Source organism: Notamacropus eugenii, chromosome 1 (genome assembly GCF_028372415.1).
Source record: "Notamacropus eugenii isolate mMacEug1 chromosome 1, mMacEug1.pri_v2, whole genome shotgun sequence".
Lineage (NCBI taxonomy): Eukaryota > Metazoa > Chordata > Mammalia > Diprotodontia > Macropodidae > Notamacropus > Notamacropus eugenii.
The window spans coordinates 364,554,444-364,579,910 of NC_092872.1; the positions used below are offsets into that span (position 1 = coordinate 364,554,444).

The 25,467-nt window shown below is 38.0% G+C and overlaps 1 protein-coding gene across 2 annotated transcripts; it reads right to left on the reverse strand.

The window, feature by feature from the left end:
* Positions 1–1,837: 1,837 nt before the first annotated feature.
* LOC140518309 (plasma serine protease inhibitor-like) lies at positions 1,838–24,638 on the reverse strand. 2 transcript variants are annotated; one of them, XM_072630328.1, is made up of 5 exons: positions 24,292–24,638; positions 16,219–16,917; positions 14,764–15,034; positions 7,774–7,939; positions 1,838–2,194 (listed from the first exon to the last, which is right to left on the reverse strand). In XM_072630328.1, the coding sequence occupies exons 2-5, from the start codon at positions 16,865–16,867 to the stop codon at positions 1,973–1,975; spliced, it is 1,308 nt and encodes a 435-aa protein (XP_072486429.1). In that variant the 5' UTR covers positions 16,868–16,917; positions 24,292–24,638; the 3' UTR covers positions 1,838–1,972. The 2 variants fall into 2 exon arrangements, with proteins under 2 accessions (XP_072486429.1, XP_072486428.1); XM_072630327.1 differs by having other exon boundaries at positions 24,461–24,625.
* Positions 24,639–25,467: the final 829 nt, after the last annotated feature.

A 25,467-nucleotide genomic window follows, 5' to 3' on the forward strand; every position in this document is an offset into this window, starting at 1 on the left:
GTAGAGACTATACTAGCCTCAAGGCTCTCAGGGAGTCCCAGGATGTTTTAAATGTAGGCCTTGTCTCCATTTTCTTGTGCTGTGATCTATTAACAACTGGCAACTGCTTCGCCTTCCCTCTGACCCCCAGCCTAGGCTTCTAGACACCTTATTATTCATCGCTGGGCTGGATGGAGGAGCTTACTAGTGATTTCCTCTGGTTTTATCGATCATTGCTTCATCTGCTACCCTTTTGAAAACCTTTGCTGAGGAATTTCTTGCAGAAGAAGACTGAACTGATAACTTTTACATTATCATCCATTATCAAAAGTACTATACACATTGTTTTTTCCACTTTCCCTCTACCACCACCATCATTCCATCACCATTACTCCATCGCGCGTGCGCGCGCGCACACACACACACACACACACACACACACTATCCTTTTGGATTCACCACGTTGCTTCCATTGTATGGAATTCCTAGTCAGTCTTACACTGAGGAAACTGGGTCTCATTTCTCAAAATTGCTTGGCTAACAACCCGAAGGTTTCCCTGAAAACTGACCTGGAGAAAGAGAGCAAATTTTTTTCAATAAGCTTCCAATAAGTGCTCAGCACTTCCTTTATAGATGCATAACTCCCCTCCAGACCTCTAGAGTCCATAGACAGAAACACCTGCCTGTTAGGTGTCAGTACTAGCTGACCTCTTTGGAAACTGACTTCTGGGCAGATGGCCAGAGTAACACTCAGAGGGTGAGAGAATCAGGCCCCGTGAAGACTGCCTGAAGAGAATGAGTTAACTCCACAAAAGCACCTTTGCTCAGTCCTTGCAAAAGGATTTATTATTTTTTATGTTAAAAAAAGCAATTTAGTTTTTCCTCAAACTTACCCTTTTTCACTGTTTCCAGTATCCCACTCCACCTCCCCAGGTTTCAGAGGTGATTCCAGCTGTCACAGATTATCCAGCTTAAAAAAAAATGTACCTACTAGGTACAAGACCTTGTGCTGTGTACTGAAGGGACAATGAAATGAAGAAGATATAATCTCTACCTCAAAAATGGCTTTTTTTTTTTATTAGGAGCTTCTTAATTCAATAGAATTAGTGAACTGGGGTATAAGAGAATATTTTGGTGTTAAAGGCCCAGGGTTCAAATTCATACACTGCCACTTACTAGATTTGCCTTCTTCAATTAGTCAATCAGACCATCTCAGTCGTCTGATCTGTAAAATGGGTAACAGAATACCTATCTAATCTACCTAATCTAGTGAGTAAACTAAACAATTTTTGCAAAATGCTTTGCAACATGTAAAGTAAGCTATTAGACCATTTTCCACGTGTACTTTTTCTCTAAAACTTACCATCTCTGTCTTAATGTTTATTCCTATCTCTAAGGAGGCTTTAGTGATTAAATTTGATCAGTTAAATTTAATTTAATTAATTAAAGTCTCATCTGCCAAATGAGTAGATTTCAGTAGAACTTCCCTAAGGTGCCTTCCAGGTTTGATAGTCTGTGAAACTATGAACTGTAACCTTCAGACAGGTAATAGGGTATAGTGGAAGGAGTATCAGAGTTCAATCAGAAGATCTGTAGGAATCTTGGCTCTGCCACTTTGGGCAAGTCCCCTGAACCTCTCTGTTCTAGAATTCTCTCATTCGTCTGGATGATGAGAATAGTAATTTGTGCAGCACCTACCTCGTGGAGTTGCCATGAGGAAGTGCTTTGTGGGCCTTAAAAAACATGTAGAAATGAACTCTTGCTATTTCCCACATGATCTGACTGTGTTGCTGAGAAAGAGCTCACCAAGGCTTAAAAGAAATTGATCGACTCATAGAAAAGCAGTCTTTCACCATTATTTTGCTTTTGCACATTGCTCTTTATTCATATAGCAAGCTGCACAATGGATCACCCTTGTGCTGTTCCATTGCTGCCCCTTCCCCCAGGAGATATGTGTGGGGAGGTGGCTGCCCTTGCATTCTACAGGAAAGGCTTAAGAGGCAGAAGCAGATAGCCCTTCTGCTTCCCTGGGGTTGACCACTTTGCCAAGCAAAAGGATGCTTTGGTTAGGTTGAGCAAGGATCATCATTAGAAAAGGCCTGTTGAATTCCATCATGTGGTGTCGAGCAGTTGATATCCTGACCTTGATGTGACTCTTGGTATTCACAATTTGTGGGCCTGACTCATCCATCTCGAATCCAATCTGGTGGATAATCTGCAAGGAGGAACACACTTATAACAGCATTGTGGAAGAGGAAGCAATGCAATCTACAAAGGAAATCACGTCCCACTGAAGAGAATATGTCAGGAGATGGCAGAACTCTCATCAAAGGATAGTTGGGATCAAGAATGGATTTTTATTTTCTCTTTTTTAAATAAGTCAAAAGGAAGGACAGCATGGTATAGGATTTTTCATTAGACATGAAGAAGTCAAGGAATCTAATTCTGAAATCTAGGTTTGTCCTTTGCCAGCTACATGACTTTGGACAAGCCTCAGTTTCCATATCTGTAAAATGCAGATAATAGTAGCTACCTCATCTCACTAGGAGGGTTATTGAGAAGACTGATAGAGATGATAAATCATGATAAAATAGTTAGCAATTTTGAAAAGAAAGAAAAACCTTGTTATTATACTTCATTTCAACTCAATTTTGCTAGTTACACCTGTTCATGGAGCTAATGAATATTTAGCCTATGCATTTTAATCCCTTCATTTTCTCATTCTAGCTTCCAACCTCATCATTCATTTGAAACTACTTTCTCCAAGTAGGCCAGTGATCTTTTAATTGTCAAATTCCATGAGCTTTTCTTAGTTTTCCTCTTTGAAACTTTCAGCTCTGGGCTCTCATGACACTGCTTTCCTTTGGTTCTTTCTTACCTATCCTACCTTGGCTGCTTCTAAGTCTCCTTTCTGGCCAGGATCATCATCCATGTTCTGCCCTCTACGTGTAGATTTACCCCAGGGATATCTTGGCTCTCTTCTCTACCCTTTCTAACTTTTCATAACATCAAAATCCACAAGTTTAACTATCATCTCTAAATGATTCCCATATCTATTATTCAGTTATTTTTCAGTTGTATCTGACTCTTCATGACCATACTTGGGGTTTTCTTGAAAACATACTGAAATGGTTTGCCATTTTCTTCTTCAGCTAATTTTACAGATGAGGGAACTGAGGTGAACACAGTTAAGTGACTTGCCCAGGGTCACACAGCTAGTAAGTATCTGAGGCCATATTTGAACTCAGGATAGTTTTAGGCCAGCACTCTAGATGACCCTCCCCATATCTATATATCTATATTTACTGTATTTCCTAAGTTCCATTTCCACATCATCAACTACCTATTGGATCTTTCTAAATGGATGCTCCATCAATAGTGTGGAATAATGGAGAAGAGAATTGGGGTCTGCAGTTAGAGAACCTGAGTTCAAATCTGTGTGATTTGGGGCAAGATCCCTGGACTAGGTTCTCACTAAAAAATAAAAAGGATGAACTAGTTGGCCTCTGAACCCTTCTAAATCTATGATCTGATGATCTCAAAGTCAGCATGTCTAAAACAGTTTATCTTTCCCTCAAGCCAACCCCTCTTTCTAACTGCCATAGCAGTTGAAAGAGCCATCATCCTATAGCCACTAAGATTCACAATCATAGAGCAATATTTGAACTATTCCCTCTCCTCCCCCTCCCCATAGCTAATGAGTTGAAAAGGTCTTGTCAATTCTCCCTTCACAATATTGCCCCCCTTTTCTCCACTCACATGGTCACCATCCCAGTTCAGGGCCTCATCACCTCTCACCTAGTCTAGTGTAATATTCTCCTAATTTGTCTCTTTGACTCCTGTCTCTACCTTTCTGATCCACTCTCCTCACAATTGCTGATCAATATTTCTAAAATACAAAGGGAAGCATGGTATAGTGGGTAAAGTCTGGGTCTTCAAGTTAAAGAAGACTCTAGTTTGAATAACAAATCAGTCACTTGTTGGCTCTGTGACCCTGTGCAAGTCTGGGCCTCTCTGGGAGCTCAATTTCCTCATCTGTAAAGTGAGTGTGTTGGAACTTAATGATTTGGAGGAAACTTTTAGCACTAAAAATATGATCCTATGCCATTCTCCTGATCAAAAATCTCCAACGGTTCCAAATTCCTTTGAGGATAAAATAAAGTCTCTCTAGTTTGGCATTCAAGTCTCTTCCCTATTTAGTTCCAACCAGGAAGCCTTGCCAGCTAATTTCATTTGTTTATTTATTTTATTGTTCTCCTTTGCCTATTTAAAGTTCAGGGGCAACTGTTCTACTTGCTACCACACCCTCAGCTCTACTTTACATTCTGTCTCATGTTTGTGGCTTTACCTTGACTATTTCAGATTCCTGGAATTCACTCCCTCCTCATTTCCACTTGGTAGATTTGCTAGCTTCCTTGAAGTCTTATTTCAAGTGTTATCTCTCACAGGAGACCTCTCCTGATCCCTCTTGTTGTTAATGTCCTACTTCTGATCCGGAAATTATACAATCTTAGATTTCCTTATCTGTTTTATGTTCCTTCTGTCTCACACCAATAGAATGGCTAGCCAGGGAACATGGTTTCATTATTTCTCTTTGTACCCAGAACCTAGTATAATAAGTGCTTTATCAATACTGAATAAATAAAGAAATGAAAATCTCTACCTACCCTAATAGATGATTTCATGAATTTCTGGGAAGGAAGAAAAGTCTTACCTAGTGGCTGGTGTTCTGGAGACAATTCTTTCTGTGCTTAACCAGACTGGTCCTTGGACAATAGACCCAGTTTTTGCTGGGCTTATATTCTGGAAAGCCAGACAGAACTTATGCTTTTGTGGCATAATCTTCTGTGAGAACTAAGGCTAGCCTTCATACCCTTATTTTAATGGAAGTCTGGATTGGACTAGATAATTTCTGAGCACCTTTTCAACTCTGAGCTTCTCTGATTCTTTATACAAAATAACTGGCATTCAATTAAGGTCTTTGAATACAGGGATCAGGGAAGAAGTTAAGTCTTTCTAGTGCATTATAATTGAAAAATGAATCAGCGCTAAGGAGACCTGGATCCTAGTTCCAGTTTTGCTACAATTTAATGTATGACACTGTGAATTGTGGTATGTTCGTATAATGTATTGCAAACAAGGAAATAGATGATGTCAAAGAGATGGCAAGACTTATGCAAACTGACAAAGAGTGAAGTGAGAAGAAACAGAAAAAAATTTATATGATGACATCAATATTATAAAAATGAACCGTTTTGAGAGATTGCATAAAGTAATAGAGAATGAAATTAACTAATCAGAAGAACAATTTAGATCATAACAAAAATGTAAAAACAAATAAATCTGAAAGATGCAAGAACTTTGATAATGCAATGACCATCCATCATTCCAGAAGACCCGTGATGAAACATCCTATCCACCTCCTGACAGAGAGGCAATGGAGGTGTAGAAATATGTATTTGTATGTATATATATGTATATATATACATATATATATATGTAGATACATACATATGCACTTGCATAGGTATGTCTACATGTGTGTATCTACAGTGTATACAGGTGTATAGATATATATACATACATACATATACACATATATGTACATATATATGTGAATCAATGAAATGAACTTCCCAATCAGAGTTTATCTTTCCCCTCAAGTCATCCCCTCTTCCTAATTGTCCTATACTCTTTGAAAATTACATCCTGATAGCCAATGAGATTTACTGTATATGTATATATACATATATATTGTGTAGACATGTGCACTCATGTATATATTCACATAAATGTATGTATGTGCATATTCACACACACAGTCAATGAGGCAATTTGTTTTGCTTGACTAGACACATTTCTTATAAGGAATTTGTTTTTGTTTTTCTTTTTTCTAATGAGATAAGGAGTGGGAGAGAAAGAAAATTGATTTTTGTTCATTAAAAAAATGAAAGTTATTCCTTCTCTGGGTCTCAGTTTCATTTAACCTAATCAACCATTTTACAGTAGAGGAAATTGAAGTCCAGAGAGGGAAAATTTCTTACTTGAGGTCACATGGTAAGTGACAAAACGAGGATTAAAAATTAGGTCTTCTGACTTGGTATTTAGTGCTCTTTTGACTAAGCTACATGGCCCCACTCAAGGCCCTAGAGGATGACTTGGCATTATTATCAACACTTAGAGATTGAGATTGTATTTCACCTACAGAAGATGCATAGGTAGCCATAACTGTCATTGTGATATTTACCTTCATGTTCCTCTGCAACAAAATAAAAGTGACCAAGTAGCTCTTGAAAGGACAGAACCAAAGTAGAGGAAATATTGGGTTGACTCAAGGGATCAGGAAATGATCTAAGCAAAGCTGGAATAGGTCAGTGTTTAAAAATTGCACCCCTCATCTTTTGCCATTCGCCAGAGATTTTGAGTCATCCCTGTGACAGAGGTAACTTCACATCACAATAGAAATGTAGTAAAAAGTGCAATTTTCTGGCACTCTGGTGGTCAAATACATGCAGTCCATACAAATTCAGACTCAGCTAGAAGAATCTTCAAAAGTCACTTAGACAGCAATCCCCTCTACAAAATAACAGACACATAGCTATCTAGCCACTGTTCAAAGACTTCTACTGATTGAGGCACTTAATATCCACTCAGCTTTTGAATAATTCTAATTGTTTTTTATCTAAATGGTGCTGTAAGGGAGTTGGACTTGGCATCAGGAGGGCTTGAGTTCAAATCTGGCCTCAGATACTTACTAGCTGTGTGACCACAGGTAAGTCACTTAATCTCTCTCTGCCTCAGTTTTCTCAATTGTAAAATGAGGATAATAATGACTTCTACCTCACAAGGTTGTTGCTAGCATCCAATGCTTTGTCAACAACAATGCTTTGCAAACCTTAACGCGGTATATAAATGCTAGCTGTTATTTATAATTATTGTTATTATTCTACCTCCTTGTCACTTCCATGCATTGTTCCCAATTCTTGCCATCAGGGCCAAGCAGAATAAGTTTGATATTTAGTCTACTTATTAGCCCTGCAAACACTTGAGTACAATTTTCTTATTTCATTATGCCTTCTCTTTTTCAAGCTAAATATTTTTTTTTAATTTATATGATAATGGTCTTCAGTCCCTTCACCATTCTGTTGCTATCTCCTGGATTTTTTTCCAGTTCCTCATTGTCCATTGGCTAAAATAGCTCATCCAGAAATGAACAATATACTTAAAATATGATCTGCCCAGGACAGAACACAGCAGGATGGTCATGTCTTACTTTCTATATGCCACATATATTGTAGCCTTGGGTTATTTTGACTTTTTTTGGCCGTCATGTTGCACTATTGACTCATACTAAGATTAAATTCCACTAGAACTCCTAAGTCTTTTCCACATTCACCATACTTCCCCTACATTTAACTTTACATTTATTCCTATTAAATGTTTTTGTGCTATATAGGTCCATTGCTCTAGCCTTCTAAGAATCTTTTGTATTATGACTGTCATCCAACATGTTAGTTATCCCTCCCTCTTTATGTAATAATATTCAGAATCTTTGCCTTGATCCAAGCCATCTGGCTTCCCTTTCAATGAAGCCTATGATCATGTTAAAATGTTTTTTTGTTATAAATATATAACATTATGTATGTATATATAACATTATATAGAAATCACAAAATTTTCCTCATCATTACACTCTATTATGCCTGAAGTGATTGTTTCACTAACACCTAGTCACAGGTATCAAAAAGGAAAACTATGTCATAATTATAGAAATCCTAAGAATTACAGACATACTTGATTAATCAGAGGGGTCAGATGGTTAGGTTTGTTGCTTAGATCAATGATGCCAGACAGATCAGACTCTTTAGAGAAGACGTTTGTAATCTTCAGGGCTGGAAGTATCTTGTGCAGCTCATACTTGCCAGAAAGAGACAACTTTGGAAGATGCAATTCCATAGCTCTGGAAAGAGAGAAGTCATACATATATTCATGCATAAAACTGAAAACCAAAAGAGTCTTAGCAGTCTTCTTATGTAACCCTATCATTTCACAGGTACAAACCCTGAGACCCAAAGGGATTAAATAATTTCATCAAGTTCGTGCCACCAGTTAATGGCACATCAAAGATTAAAATCTGTTTGCAAGCTTCTCCGTCAATGTTCTTCCATAAGGTAACCATTTGTTTATGGATGAGATCATGGTTTTGCCTGACTTATTCCACTCAGAAAGCATTTATAAATCCCTCTATGCAGAGCCTAAACAACTATCTTTTCTCCAATGTCCCCTTTAAACTATATTCCACAAATCATGTTTTCCAAGGCTCATCTGTTTTGACTCAGTCAGCTCTACCTCTAAACTCTACATTTCATTGCCTTATAATGGGACACTCCGATTATTTTTTAAGTAATTTTCCCTAAAGAGGGCAACCCCTTCTAAATGTTCCAAATGTCCTACTTCATGGTCTTTCCTTCCAGATCCATAGGACATGAGAACTAGAGGGGTCTTTGGGACATAGAATGTTAGAAGTGGAAGTAAGTCAAGAAGCATTTATTAAATGCCTACTGTGTGCCAGGCATTGTGCTGGTAATACAAAGAAAGGCAAAAGACTATCCCTGCTCTCAAGGAGCTCACAGTCTAAGGAAGGAGACAACATCTAAATAACTATGCAAAAATTTTATAAATATAAACATAGATTCCTTAATATAATCATAGATTGATTTTAATTTATTTAATATTGTTATAATTAAAATAGATATAATATAATACATACATACGTATATGTGGTAAATTGGAGATCCTTTCAGAAGGAAGGCACTAAGATTAAGGAGGACTGGGAAAGTCCTCTTTTAGAAAGTGGGACTTTAGCTGAGACTTGAAGGAAATCAAGGAAGCCAGAAGGCCATGATAAGGTGGGAGAGATGTCAAAACAAAACAGCCAGTGAAAACATCAGAGTTGGGAGGCGGGATGTCATGTTCGAGTGACAACAAGGAGGCCAGTGTCACTGGATCACAGAATAACTAGAGTTGGGATTGTGGGAATATGATGTGAAAAGACTAGAAAAGGACAAAGGAGCCAAGTCATGAAAGGCTTTAAGAGCCAAATCAAGGATTTGACATTTGATCCTGGAGGCAATAGAGAGCCAATGGAGTTGATTGAATGCAGTGGGGGAGATGATGGAGAGAGACATGGTCAGACTTGTGCTTTCGTAAGATAAATTTGATAGCTATTAGAACATGAGCTAGAGTGGGAAGAGATTTAAAGGAGAGAGACCACTCATCAACCTATTGTAATTGCCCAAGTACATGGAGGAAAAGGAGTAAGAGAGTAAGGAGCTAAGAACACCTAAATTGAAAGACTTGGACGGTGGTGGGGCCTTCCACATAATAGGAAAGTTAGGAAGAGGTAAGATTTGGGGAAGAAAAATAATGAATTTAGTTTACACAATCAATTTATAATCAGAAATAGTAATTTCCCAATTTCAATGGGAAAATTGAGGCTCAGAGAAATGAAGATGCTGAGACAGGAGAGAGACATGACAGGAGCTAAATTTATCTAAAGTATGATAAGCCGTGAGATGAGGAAAAGAAGTATTTGGAAAAAGACTTCTGCATAAGACCTCCTTGCACACAGCAACTCAAAGGAACATTTGCTTTCATTTCACTTATACAAGAATCTCCTAATTTTAGATAAATAGCAAAGAAGCAAATCACCTCATATGGTGAGAAAAGGTTTCTTGGGAGAAAGGAAGAAGGGCACAGTCCCTTGGACCTCTGGGCAGTGCTTCTTACTACATAGGTAATAAAGCTTCATTCAGGAGTCCCCAGCAACTGAGCCCCAGGCACAGAAAACAGGAGTAAGTAACACCGACTACTATAGCGTTCTGTCTCGAGAGCATCCAGAAAGAAGGGGAAAAAACCAGGATCTCAGAAAAAGAACCTGAGGGGGGAAATGGAAGAGTTACCATTTTTCAGGTGGTTTGAGAATGAAAGAATATGGTATAGTGAGGAAGGTTAGGAGGACCACTGAACCCATGGAGCTATATAATAATTATAAGGTCTTTGTAGCAGAGTTGGAGCTGGAATCTCTGAGGAGAAGGTCATGGATTCTGTAACAAGGAATGATGAGGATATGTAATGAAGAAAAGTCTATCCAGTAAGTAGAAAAAGAGACTTCCTACAGGAGCAAGTTGTTTATATGTGAACCTGACATGAACAATGGAGAGAAATACAGTCTTCCTGTTATATGACTCAACCCCTTGGGACTTAGCAAATTTGATTCACTTGGGCTCTGATGATATTGCCAAGAACAATTACCGGTAAGGATTATGATATTCTGGGCAATAAACAGAAGACTTTTGAAAACAGGTAGTGTTTTCATCCCAGCTGCTTCTTTGAGAAAGAAAGACAGGTTAGAATTGAGCAGCTGCTTAAAAAGATGATGTTTAAGAGAGAGAATTAGGTTTTGGAACTATGGGTTAAGATACAGAAATGATAGGCATTTGGCCAGCAATAAAGTATATCTACTACGGGTCAGCAAACTATATTTTCCTGGAAACTTGTAAGTATGATCAAGACAGATTTTAATTGAAAACAAAGAGGGGAGGATAAACCTGCCAGGGCAGACACCAGATATCAGGGTCTACGTAGAGAGAAGATGATGGGTGGAGAAGATGAATAATTCACAGGAAACAATGCTCATGAATAGTTAGAAATAAAGGTCCTAGCTCCAGGTATCTATTTTTAAAAATCACAAAGTACGTTCCAAGCACAAGAAAACTGCTGGTCTTAATTTAAGGACCACAGTTAAATCTGATATATCTCCCTGACACTTGATAGGATGTGACTCATGACTAGAACAGTTAGGAAAAGGCATATTATTCAAACAAAACAAGATAAAAAATAAATAGGTGGTTAGAATAGAAATGTTACTATCTCCTACTTAACAGCCCTCCAAAATATTAAATAGCTGATGTAGCAAAGTATTATGCTGGAACATTGGGATAGAGTCCCTATCCTCAAGGAATTTATAATCTTGTAGGGAGATAAGGCAAAACAACAAAGATAGCTATAATGTGTGATAATTCTTAATACGCATATTTGAAAGCCACACAATGAAGTATTTTGTGAAGATAGATCTGGAAGGTCAATACAAAGTAGTGACATCTGAGAAGATGTTCTACAAAAGATGGTAATAAAATTGGGCTTTACAGGATCAGTAAGTATTCAAAAGTTGAATAAGGAAGGAGGATATTCTGGGTATAGGGATTAACCCAAGTAAACTTCCAAGGTGTGAGTGCATGCTTCTTTGGGAGTGAAGAGATATATAGAGTTATCTAGTTTGTATGTAATATATGGTGTACAGAGTGGAGTGACATGAGATAATATTGAGAAGGTAGGTTGGTTCCACTTTATATGAGGCTAGTAATGTTTGTCAAAGAAGTTTGCTTTACTTTGTAGGTAACAGAGAACCAATGAAGATTTTTAAAGAAGCGACACAATCAGATCTATTCTTGAGAAAGATTATTCAGAGAGCAGTATGAAGGATAGATTAGAGAGGAAAGAGAACAGAAGTGAAAAGACCTGGAAAATGGCTACTATGATAGTCTAAGTAGACAGTATTGAGGGTCTATACTAGAGGGATTAGAATAAGCATAGAAAGGACGAGATGAATCTAAAAGCTATGACAGAATTGGGTCCAATAGAACTTGACAATTCCTTGCATTGAATTGATGAGGAAAAGGAATAAGTCAAAGGCAATGATGATGACAAGATTACAGATAGGAAAAACTGAATGACATGGTGATACAGAGGGAAGTAGTGAAAGCAGAACTGGGATGGGGGGTGGGGAATAATGAGTTCAGTCTTGATCATGTTGAGTTGAAGATAAAGGTGGAACATCCAGGTAGAAATATTGGAAAGGCAGTTGAGACTTGAAGTCTAGAGCTCAGAAGAGAAGTCATGAATGGAGATAAAATTTTGGTGGTAGCTGGCAGCCATGGAAATGAAGGCTATAGCATTGGCTTGAAAATTAACTGGAATCCTGGGCTTCATGTAGTTCAGAGGTACAAGCATTCACTTTCAACTCTGAGAGCAATGTGAACTATTGAAATCTCTGAGTGGGAAGGTGGGTTTTATACATGCTCTAGAGGTTTGAAAGGGACACACACTGTGGGATGGAATAAAAAGCAAGGGGCAGGGACCGCATGAGCTAAGCAGCAGTCACATTAGGGAAGATAGTGCTGCCAGCCCTATGCAAACCTCATAAGCTGAACTGGAAAGAATACGCAGCGAAGGTGTGACAAGTGAAAGGAGAAACGGAAAGGAGAGTTGAGCTGTGACTTAGAAGGAAATGATCAACAGCAAGCAAGGGTTTTGAGTTCTTTCTTAGAATAGGGAGCTAATACTGTGAAGCTAACAGCTGTACTCACCTTCTTCAAGGACTGAAGGTCCCTGAAAGGACCAAAAGTTCTACTTCTCCAGTATCCTGTTCTCAAGCCTGTCTAGTTATAGGCACAACAATATATCTTCTTAACTTTTTTTTCCTACCTAAGTATTTCCTAGCCTTTTATTTTGACTCAAATATATAGAAACCAGGGATTAGCTAAAAGAACACAAAATTTAAATTAGGACAGAGAACAAAATATCTGTCTAAAAGTTAGACATTTTTCTAACTAGGGACTGTGAGTTATTATGGTTGGGTTAATAACTTTCTTTCTGTTAAACATAAAAATAGCAAAGAGAGGGAAGACATTGACCCAAAGCCACACTGTCCTTCAGCTAAAACAAGCTAATTTGCAAAATAGTCTGACTGATTAAATCTCCAGAGTCAAGAGTACCATGGAAGAGAAGATCCTAACTAAATAAAAGATCATATGGAAAACCACCCCATAAGGAGGCGGTAGGGAGAGTTTAAGAACAATTTAGCTTCAAATCTTTTCTGAAGGGGAAAGAGAGTAAAAGGAATTCAGTTCTGGTAGGCTAATTCCACCCTCCACAGAGATACCCTTTGGCATTAAAAAATGATAATCTTATCCGGGACAACTTTCTTATTTTTGCCCTTTATCTGACCCAGAGTACACTATTCTATTTTTTTCTTGTTCTTCAGCTCAATTTTGTTCAAGTAGAATTTCTTGAACTACTGCTTATGTGTTTAGTTAAACAGTATTATAAGAATCTCAATTTTGACCTTGGCTGAAGAGAATGGGAGCACTTTTTAATCATTATCTGTGTAGCTCTTATCTTCATGCTGCTCTGATGATAATGTGATGATAACTGGTGTGGGGCAATTATTATTGTTTCTAATGTGCATTGTTGAAATTGACCTACTTATTTGGTCAATGAGATTATTGTCCTCTGGTTATTGGGTTAATGTTAATATGAACATATGAGTGTGGTACTTGAAAAATACTGTCAGTTCATGAAAGTTTATTTTCATAAAGGACTACCAATATATGTAATAGATCCTGCATGTACAGAGAGGTTATTCTTGAAGATCAGGGTGAGAGTTAGGAGACTAGAAAAAACTATATGGTAGCTCTTTTATGTTTGGATGTACTAAATTCTGTCTTCCTTAGAGTTAGCATCTATTAGCAAGATAAACAAGAATGAAAATTCCAATTTTAAGGTAAATGAAATACTTTTAAAAATTGTTTTGTGCATTTTTAATTGTAGGTGGATAGCTGTGAATTCCTTGAAAGCAGATACCGTTTTTTGTTGTATCCTCAGCTCTTAGCATAGCTTCTGTGCATAGTTGGTGTTTAGTAAACCTTAGATGACAAACTGATGGAAGATATGATAATAATATTAATTCACATTTATTTAAAACTTTTATTAGCTTTTCTCTCCCTTACACCACTCCCCTTGGAAAAATAGTTTGCAGTAATAGATAATGTGCTGGACTGAAAATGTTGGAGTCAAATTCTGCCTCTGACGCTACCTGTGTGGAGAAGGACAGCTCGTTTAAACCCTCCGGGCCTCTGTTTCCTCATCCATCAAAAGTCAGTATAAAATATGTATTAACTACCTGAGAGATTATTGTGAGATTCATGAGATACCATAAGTAAAATGCTTGGCAAGCTTTAAAGTGTCATATAAATGTAAATTATAATTATTATTTGAGATAGCTAAGATGAGCTTTTTTCTCCTCATTTTGCAGACAATGAGACTGAAACTGAGAGAAGTAAAGTGACTTGGAGCTGGGCCAGGTTTACTGATATATTATTAATAAAAACTACAATGATGACAATAACTGTAATACTTCACATATATCCTGTAAGTTTTTGTTTATACTTCTCCTTTGCTCTTGCTGCTACCCTATCTTATCTCTCTGAGTTTCCTGAGTTTTGAGATTCTCAAGTCAAAGTTCATTTTCATGAACCATAAACATGAAATTTGGAAGTCTTAATTTTTTGTCAAAAAAAATGTAAAACTTAACATGATTATTTCATTAAAGTCTGGTTCATTGGTAAAAAGCATAAGCTTCTGGAAATCCTTTCCTCTTCCTGCAGGGGAAATATCGAAGTTTGAGACCAAATGATCTCTGTAATATTCTGATTCCATGTTCTGACTCCAGATCTAATATTCTATGATTTGTGGCCTAGAATTTCATATTCTAAATTCTTTTCTAACTGTAACCTTCTATGTTCTAAGGTTCCTCCCAGCCCATTCATGACTTTATGGCTAAACCTCCATGTGACAGATCCTATAGGAATAAGGATATAATGAGCAAGTATGAATTGAAGTAGAATTTTGCAATTGCTGATCTGAGAATGATCTGAACAGTACCTCTTCTTGAGTCCCTTGAGCCATCGTTTCATAATTTTTTGAGTTAGAGCAGCCTCCACACGTTTCATCTGCCCTTGGTCAGGAAGAACAAATAAGGCTGTCTCATTTGATGCATAAGCTATTTGCAGCACACTACAGGAGAGGCTCCTATCCCGAAAGTAATAGTGTATGTCTTCATGGATCATCATGGGGACCTTCACCATTGTTTTTTCTGACACAATGAAGTTATCCTCTCTAGTCCTTTTAGGATCAAAGTTTCTCTGCCATGAAGCTAAGATCAAACAAACAAACAAAAAAATAAAAAGGAGAACTTTGACCAAGAGCCAAAAATTTTTCTTCTGTGAAAAAAAAAAAGGCTGAGTCATAGCAGTTTTCCATTAATTTTTTTTCTGAGCAGCATTTTCCCAAAGAGCTTAATACGTTAATGCTGTGTCTGTAGAGTCTTTCCCAAATAGCACTGAACAAGGTACTTCAAATGTGACCTGACCAGAGTACCAACCTTTGCAGGACTGCTTCTTCCCCTTTTTTCTGGATGTAATCACTCTCCTAACGTGGCCCAGGATAACATTGACTCTTTTTTACTGTTGTGTTTCATTGTTGACTTATCTTGAGTTTACAATCCACATAGCCAGATTCTTTTCTATAGGAACTCTTGTCTAAACATATCATCCCTTCTTGTATTATTTTAAGCCTGTTTTTATAGACATTATACTTCCAGTATAGAACTTTATGTTAATCCCTATTAAATGAAATATTATTCATTTCAGTCCATTGTTCCAGCCTTCTGAGGTCCCTTTAGATCCAAAGTCTGCCATTCAATGTGCTAGCTATACCACCATGCTTTGTGTTATCTGCCATTTTGACATGAATGATAAATAATTGCGAAGAGCAGGTCCAAGAGGGCATCCCTGAGACATTCCATTAAGGACTTTCCTCCAATGTGACCAATTAATGATGGATTTCTTGGCTGTGATTCCAAATCTACCTAATTTTATCACTACCTGATCCATATCTCTCTACTTATCCATGAACATAACATGAAATAACTCAACTTTTTTCCTAAGGCAAGTTTTACAACACCTTGCCTAGACAACCTTGCCACTCATTCTACTTTAATAGGTGAGGAGATTGAGGTTTATAGAAGCAAAGTAAGTTGCCCATAGTCACATGACTAGGGAGCTAATAAATGTCAGAACATGGATTCTAACTTTTGTCTTTTGAAATAAACTTCAGTATTCTTTCTACTTTATGATGCTAAAACATATGGAAGGATATTGTTTAAGATTGGCAATTTTTTTTAATGTGGATCTGAAGCTATTAAAATATATTCTTATGCATATGAATTTGAAGGAATCCAGATTTCCTTTTTAAATTTCTTTAGCAATTTTAAGATTATTAACCCTCTATCCTTTCACCCTAGCTACCCACCCACCCACCCAGACCCAAAGCTCTTACCTTTGAAGAAGATGTAATTCACTAGAATCATCATAGTGCTAGAATCAACATCTTTGACCATACCCTCAATTTTCTTTTGGGTTTGCTCTGATATGTAGTCATTAATACGCTTCTGAGCCCTGACAGGATATTGGAAGTCAATGGAGAGAGCTTCTGACATGTACATGGTCTTCACATTTTGGGAGAACTCGTCCAGCAGCCTGAACCTCTCCTCAATAAACAGAGCACTCCCCATGCTTAGTTGGAGCTCAGGATTGGGCGCGTTGAGGTTAAGAATCAGATTTTGGAAGAACTTGTGGATTGCATCCTCCTGAATTTCCTTGAGATTGAAACCCAGACCCACAAGGATCTGAGTGCGAGTAGTAGAGTGGACTCCAAGGGTTAACAGGGACAGGATCATGGAGACACTCAAAGGGGAAAAGAAAACATTCAAGTCAGAGGCTTGAGAGACCAATTGCTTATAGAGAGTGAATGCAAAGTCAGTGTTTTTTTCTATTATCTTGCAGTTGAGTGAGGCATCTTTGGCACTGTAACTACCTCGGAAAGAAAAATCAGAGCCACTTTTCCCTGTTCGATGGGGTGATACATGACAGCCCTCAGCACCCTGGAGGCTGATGAGTAACAGAGAGAGAAAAATCTTGAATTTCATTGCTTCTTGTTCTTATTCTGTAAAGAATAAGCACCTGAAGAGTAGAAAACCTGAAAGAGAAAGCAAATGATAGGTCATGCTTGAAATACCTTTCCCTACCCTACCTTTACATGTTGAACTTCTTCCCACCCTTTAAAGTCCAGTGGACACTTCCTTCAAAAAACCTTCCCTAATCTCACACCTTATTAATGATCTTTCTTTCTCAGATCTCACCTAAGACTTTATTTGACATTTCTCTAGTGCATTTATCATATGATAATGTCCTACTGGCCTATGAGCCCTATGGAGGCAGAAATTTCTCTCTATATAATATCCTCTACCATGTAGGTATATCATATGTTCAGTGAATTGTGCTGAATATAAATTTCAGTGTGACACCTCAGAAAACTAACTTTATAAGGAAAAAAATGAATGAACCTGAAACTCTGGGAAAAGTTAGGACTAGAAAAATGCATGTGAGCCTCATACTTGCAGTAGTAATAATCAAAGCCATGAGAAGAGATGAAATGTCTAAGAACATATAGCCAACGACCAGCTTCTGGGGAAGACCACATATAGGAGATGGGTTGAAGGAGAGGAGGCATGGAAGAGAGTAAGAATGGTCTGCAGTATCCCAGAAGCCAAGGAAGGAGTCAGTCTGTAAAAGTATCAATCACCATGACCTTGGCCTTGTTATCAGAAGACCTGGGACTTAGTCCTGGCTCCACTCCTTACTATGTAACCTTAGGCAAGTTTCTCATTTCTCATTTCTAGACCTCATTTCCCTTATGAAAAAGAAAAGAAAAGGATGGCATCAGATTAGGTCCTTTCTACTACTGACATTCTATGTTTTTGATTCTAAGGTCTCTTCCAAGGTAAAAGTTTTTGGAACCTCTGATTCTAGGGAAGATGGAAATGTCTGATGAATTTGGCAGTGAGGAGGTCACTGTAATCCAGATAAGATAGTCTTGAGGAGTCAATGAGTAATGAGGATGTGTAAACAGTAGGTAATAACTACTTATTTTAAAGTTAGACAGTGAAGCAAAGTAGAAAAATAGGAAAGAAAAATCCATTAGATTTTTAAGCTCCTTGAGGGACAGTAACTGTCTTTTGCCTCTTTCTGTACTCTCATCACTTAGCATAATGCCTAGCATATAGTAGGTGCCTAATAAGAAATTTTATTGATTGAGAGTGGACAGAGGGAGCAGAAGGATCTATGGAAAGCTTTTTTTTATTTTTTTGCAAAGGTGGAGATGATTTGTTGGGGTGTGGGAGATCAGGACAGTGTCTTAGGGCAACATCCAAAATGAACTTCCACTAGAGATAAGGAAACGTTTCTCTAGGCAGAATTGTCTCTTTCTCTTGTGCAGGACTCTGATCTCTGTGTCAAAATCTTTGTTTTTCTTTAGGTCAGAAAAGGAGGACAGGTAAAAGAAATTTGATTCCAATTTAGCCTTCGTCTCCTAGGCTTTCCTTCTTCCTTTGCTTTGAGATCCTTATCCCCTAGTTAAGGGATTCAACCTGAAGGAAAGTATGCCAGAGAACAAAATGGCTCAACAGAATCTTGAATGGGGGACCACGTATGCTTTGAATCTTTCTTAAGATCAAAGTAAGCATTCGACAGAATGATAGCTGTAAGGTTCCATGAAACCATTTTAGGAACTTTAGAACACTGAATATTTGAGGAATCTATTAATTTGGAATATTAGAACACAAAATTTTAGGGTTAGAAAGGATTTTATAGATCATTTTGTCTGATACCCTCACTTTATAGAAGAGGAAATTGAGGTTCAAAAGTTTGACGTGAGTGCCGATAATTATGCAACTAGCAACTCAGTCAGTCAATACACGTTTATTAAATACTTACTATGTGCCAGACCCTGTGCCTGGGGTTCCAAGAAAGAGAAAAGACAGCAGAGAACAAAGAGAAAACAGAAGCAAAGTAATAGCTGACTTCTCCATCTTTTCAAAGTCAGTCACAACTATAATTCTATCTATACTGGGTAGCCGTCATCCCTTCTTTGATCTTCCTGCTGTTCCCAATATCACAGAAACAACAACAAACACCTCTTTTTTATTGTCCTTAGCATTTATCATCAACTTAAGTTCATTCTGGACTTTAACATTCCCGACTCTATTCCTATAAAACATTGTATTCATCCTCACTTACGTGTCCTTGCTTCCATCTGACACATACCTTTTAAAAATTTAATTAGCTCAATGCAATAATAACAGCCACACCAACACTATTTGCACAGTACTTAATGTGTTCCAGGAACTGTGCTGAGCACGAAACAAATATTTTCTCATTTCATTCTCACAATAACCCTGGGAGGCAGGTCCTATTATTATCATCCCCCTTTTACAAGTGAGGAAACAGAGTCAAAGAAAGATTAAGTGACATGCCCAAGGTCACAGAGTTAGTATCTGAGGGGAGGCTTGAACTCAAGTCTTCCTGTCCAGGCCCAGTCCTCTATCTACTGCATCAACTGGTCTTCTCTTACCTATAAAATGGCATCAGTCTTTATACAACTCTCTTTCTCCTTCACGTGGAAATCACTTCTGTTTTTATCTTCAGAGCTGAGTTAAATTCCCTTGCAAAACATGGAACCTTTGAATCCTAATTTTCCTTTCCCTAAGTCCTTGGAAATCTAACCTTTTAGAATCCAGGGTGCATACATAACCCACAACATCCAGATTTCCCATTCCTTTTTTTCATCAGCTCTGAAAGTGAGCACGTCCCCTAAGATCCCTGTCATTTCTACTTCAACAAATTCCTCCTTTTTGGTCAGAATCTGTTTCCTTGTTGCTCCCTGTACCTTGGAAGGATGAAGTTAGCATTAAGGTAAGTAATATTTTTTCAGTTTCTCTGCTTTTGGCAGAAGAGAGAGTGGCAACAGAATTTTTCTTTCATGATGGTATTTTACTTCATTGCCACATTTTAAATTCTGTTTGGTTTCCCAAAGTTCTAATTTTGTTCAGATGAATACACATCACCCCTCATTCTCCCTTCATTGATTCCTCTCCAAGTGCTCTTTACCAGCTTCTCTCTGGTTATTCCTTTTCCTAATATAATTATACCACCTTACTATGTAATAGTAATCTACCATCATTTTTAATCTATTATTTTACTTTCATACTACAGTCACAAATCCCATCCCACCAAGTCTAAGAGATAACTAAGATGTCAAATTTGCCTTCTTGTATTAAGATTTTAAAGTCATCCTGTTTATTCCCCACATTTTGTGCATTTCTGTATAACAGCTAGGTGGTACTGATAAGCAGAGTAGTATGGGCTGTCAATCACTCCTTCATTTGAGCTCTAAGTATGTCCAAGGAACTCACTCTTCTTCCCTTTGCATGGGCAGAGCATCCCTAGCAGCGCATTACCTTTTACGGCATGACGTTTTTTGCAGCCCAGTGGAGATTGTGTCCTTATTGGAAAATGGGAAATTTTCACCCCTCCCCATCTTTGTTTAACCAATAAAGTTACTGCTAAGTATGTGGCAGAAGTATCTGATCCCCAAAATTGCACTCTGATGCTGTCTCTGTGATTCTACCTCTGTCTGTCTGTCTCTCTGTCTGTCTGCCTCTCACTCTGGTTCTCTCTCTCTCTCTCTGTGTCTCTGTCTCTCTGAATCACTTCTTCTCCATCTGTCTCTGTCTATCTGTCTGTCTGTCTGTCTGTCTGTCTGTCTCTCTCTCTCTCTCTCTCACACACACACACACACACACACACACACACACACACATACAAACACACACAAACATTCTTCTCTTTATTAAACACTTGCCTCTCAAACCCTGTCCTCAACCACCTCTTAGGGGCCACTCCAAGTTGGATATACAAATCTTCAATAACTTAGACCTCCCATTTCAGTTTTCTCTCTTCCTTCCCAATCTTGTTGCATAAATACAAACAGAATTAGCACAGATCTAAACAGATATCTGATTTTAATACAGCATCATACCTATAGCAAGAAAATCTAAAAAGACCATTTAAAGAGGCAACAGTTCTAAAGCGATCCTGATCCTCTTTAGAGGAGGAGCTTTGTGGCTTGCTTCCCCTTCGTTTCACTCTCCATTGGGGAAAAAGTAAAAAAAAAAAAAAAGTAGGAAGTAGATACAGAGGCATAAAGAGAATAGATCTTTTTCTTTCAAGGGAAGGGGGGGCATGCTAATATCCCCACAAACATCTGTGGCTTACTATCTGATGTGTGCTAGCATGCTCTGAACTTTTCTTTCTCTTCTCACAATGCATCACAATGTCCTGGCACTCTGGGCTCCTCTTTGTCCCCCAGTCAAGTTCAAATTCTTTACATTTCTCATATAAACAGAACTCTCTGCCCTCCGACAGTGCCACCAGTAGTGCACCCACTCATACCTCACACCTGGGCAATTAGAATAGCTCTCTAAAATTAGCTTTCCTCCTCAAGTCTCTCCCCACTCCAGCCTTCTTTAAGACAGATATCAAAGTGGTCTTCCTAAAGCACAGAGATCACATCACTGTCCTACTCAATGAACTCCAGCATCTCGCTATTGCCTCCAGGATCAAATAACTTTTACTTTTAAAGTCCTTCACAAAATGGCCCCTTCTTATTTTTCCATTCTTCTTAATCTTTACTCCATACACTTTACAAATGCCAAAATGAAATATAAATATTATTATTATTATTATTTTGTTCTACAAGGCAGTGATACTGCCCTTTGTTCTGTTCTTTCTACATGACAGCTCATCTCTTGAATGTATGCCTTTCACCAGCTGTCTCCCATGCCTGGAACTCCTCCTTCCATCTCTGCTTCCTAGCTTCCATCACCCCCTTGAAGTCTCAGTTAAAATTCTAATTTCTGTAAGAAGCCTTTCTCAGTTCTCTTTAATCCTGAGAGCAAAACTTTCCATGCCTTTCTTTGTATTCTCAGCCCTTAATACAGTGCCTGGCACAATGTAGGTGATTAACAAATGTTCATTGATTCTCTTGACTAAATCTTTGTCTCTAGGATTAATTTTTTACCCAAGAATTTATAATCCTTAGCAATTCTCTCAGTCCCTTTGTGCAATCTCATTTATTTTTACATGAATCAACAGGAGAGGTAGTTGTTATTAGGTCTGACAAATCCCCGTCACATCCCACATCCACATCCCAGACAGACAACAAACCTTTCTACTATTTATATATAAAGAGCTACCTTCCTATTCCTTATGGGAAGGGAAGTAGCAGACTTAGTTCTTTTACTTAGTTCTTATTCTTAGTTTTTGTTCTACTTAGTTTTTCCTTCTTTGGACTTTAACAGCTGACTTCTCACTTGATGATAGTTACACAACATCATCCCTTGGAGCATTTTAGGCAATTACTTTCAGAAATAGACCAGTCCATTCTTCTACAGGAAAGACTTATAACTTAGCTACAAAGTTTTTTCCTTCCCCCTTAATTCTCTGTGCTGCATAATACTTCCATTGTTCAAACTTCTAGATATCTGGGAGAATACTCTGCTATCATTTCACATCCCTTTGCCTCCTCTCTGAATCACTTCTATTATTTCAAGCAGCATGTCACCGATCCAGGGAGTATCACAGTTAAGACTCAAATCCAGGACTTCTGACTCCAAACCTAGAGCCCATTCCAATATACTGAACTGCTCCTTAGCAAGGCTCTCAAGTCACCAGTATATTCTGGTAGAGGTACCAAAGATGTCTTCTTACTACTGCGTCCTTGTCCCAGATGAATACTCCCATTCCCTCTCAGTGATATCATCTCTTGCTCCAAGATCCAGTCTTTAGTCCCTTCCTTGCCCTTAACTTTGTCTACTACTTTAAAAGCAGAGTATTAGAGTTTTGTATCAGAGTTTCTAGAGCAATGCTGATTTTAAGAAAAGAAAATGTAACATGGCTTTGTAAAAGGATAATCTTTTTCAAGACCATACATATGTCATGAGTTTTGAATAGGAAAATATCATCTCTATAAATATCACCTGCCTATATTCATGGACTAAAACTGGACACATAATAGAAATTGTTGTATCATTGGGATTGCCCAAGTTTTGTTGTGTTTGTCCTTTGTTCTCAAAGAGGATCATGACACCAAGATGATGACATGACTTGCAGTTGACTTTGATTTGAGTGAGGGAGGGCTGTGCCAGGTCACCAATCTTATTTCTTCTCCTGAGCCATCTGGGTCCAGTGGCCTGATATTCATTGGGATGACTAGAGATGGCACAGGATGCAATGTGAGATACAGGCCCATTCAGGCTCAGGTCTTATCACATTCTCACTTTGAGTGAGATACATCTATTCAATGAATGGGTTGCTTTAAGTAGTTACTCAAGGGATGACCCCTTTAATAAAAAAAAAAAATCAAACTGCAAGGGAAAGACCCTCAGGGTTCCTGGGTAAAAGAGAAACAATTCACTCTGTGCTAGGTGGATGGGTGCTTGTCGTCCAGTCTATTGGCTCCAGAGTGAATTGAGTTTAAGGCTTGATTTTTGAGCAAGAAATGTAGCCAGTAAACCCAAAGGAAAGAAGCATGGAGTGGATCTTCTCCTGGGTAGAACACCAGAGGAAGTCCAACACCCTATCCATCCACTGTGCCTCATGGCTTCATTTACAGAGCAGTATTTGGTTCAGTGCACATATATTATTAAATTGATTACATTGATTTTGTCTGGCAGTTCAGTAACACAAATACCCAAGATTAATCTTGCTGTAAACACATGCACAGAATCATAGAATTTTGAAGCTGGAAGGGTCCTTACAACATAGAATATCAAAACATAGGTTGTTAGACAGTTCACTTCAGTCCTTTCATATCGCAGATAAGAAACCTGAGGATTAGGGAGTGACTTGCTCAAGGCTATATAGCTAGTTGATGTGATGAATAGTAAAGAAAGGAGAAAACACAGGGCCAAATTGGAATCAATCTGTATCAGCAGTGAAGTTCTCCAGATATACCAAAGTCAAGACAAAGGGTAAGTTTTCCTACTGTTTACCCTCAGACTCACTGCCCTGAAAATGTAGCTAAAAATGAAAAAAACAGTCTGGCTTTCATTCTAGTTCTCAAAATGCAAAATGCTAGTGGCATAAACTTAAGGTTCAAGTATCTGATAGGAATAGTTGTTTAAGGTAAGACTAACAAAAGCTAAAAAAATCTTATAGCATTGATGCTGACAGATATCTCTTGGAAATACATTACATAGACATATATAAATATATACTCATCCCATGGACCTTTTTCTTCCTATATTTTGTGTTTGTTAGGCATGGAGACAGGTACTGAGACATGAACAAGACATTAATTATAGACCCAGATAGAATATACTCACTTTCCACCTATTCAAAGTCAATGCCTAATACATTTTCAGGAAAACTTAACCCTCACAGCCCCTCCTTTTAAATTCCAGAAACCTATTTCAGTCCCTTGAGTGAGCATCCCCCCACATTCTGTACTTACACAGTCCTTGTAGCAGATGGAGTTGGATGATGGTTGATGGTGTTGAGTTATTGTGGGTGTGCACACTGATACCAGATATCCCACAGCACCAGCTCCCTCTGGGCTCTGGGCTAACCAGGAGGCCCAGGAGGGGCTTGTCCCCACCTCCCACCAGAGTACTGATTTTTACCTTTGGTTTGTGGCCACAACCGGTCTTATTCAAAGGCACAATAACCCAACCAAAGCAAACTCCAGTCAGGATCTCAATCCAGAAGAATCTAATTAGTTTATCCTTTATATACTGTAAGAAATGCTTCAGGCATAAGATATCTATAGCTACATTTTGACAAATGATGAGCACACTGTGTATGTGAAGGAGATAAGAACAGTTTTAACCAGCAAAGTGTCTAAGGTCGGAGATAAGAAGTTGCTTCCCCCGTCAAAATTCTCACTCTCCCTTTTCTATAGCCCTTTGTTTGGTGTTCCTGGGACTTCTTATCTACCACAGACTGAGGAGTACAAGCTTGTTTCCAAGTTGGCCTCTAACTTCTGTGCCTCCCTTTTAACCTTGATTTCAGGGTCCCCAAATTCAGATTCAAACTCACAGATAAAGTATATGCAAACCTAAATGTCTAAAGATTCCTAAAGCCAAGGCAAGATTCTATATCCATGTCTCTACACTCAGGCACTGGACTTACAGATCTATCACTTTCCAGGACTTAGTTGAAAATCATAGATAATGGAATGTCAGAGTTGGAAGGGATCTTTAGAAAACAGATTGGCTGAATTCCCTTGGTATACCTTTTTCAAAAGAAAAAAAGATAGGTAAAAGAACATGAATTTGTATCCATAATATTTAAATAAAGAAATCAAGGAAACAGAAGGGTAGTGGGGGGTAGGGTAGCAAGTAATAAAGATTTATGTAAAGAACAATGATACAGAACTACAAATGATATTGGCATTGGATTATATTATAGAAATAAATATATTGTATATTATTATATTATACTACTTGAAAGAAAGAAGAAATATGGAGTTTGGGAAACATACCTGAAATCTGTCAAAGAGACACAGTATAGCAGTGATAAAGGATTTCAATTATGTAGATTTCAATTATGTAGATAGCTACTATAGCTCTTTCTACTAAAAACAAGGCACCTAATAATTTTTGTTTGCTTTAATAATAATTTTTTCATT

Coding starts and splice junctions, on each gene's coding strand:
- LOC140518309 (XM_072630328.1), bottom strand. CDS start 16,867: ATGAAATTCAAGATTTTTCTCTCTCTGTTACTCATCAGCCTCCAGGGT. Junction 15,035..16,218: donor GAATTACATCTTCTTCAAAG/GTAAGAGCTTTG, acceptor GTTTGATCTTAG/CTTCATGGCAGAGAAACTTT. Junction 2,195..7,773: donor TGACCCCTCTGATTAATCAA/GTATGTCTGTAA, acceptor TCCTCCTTGCAG/ATTATCCACCAGATTGGATT.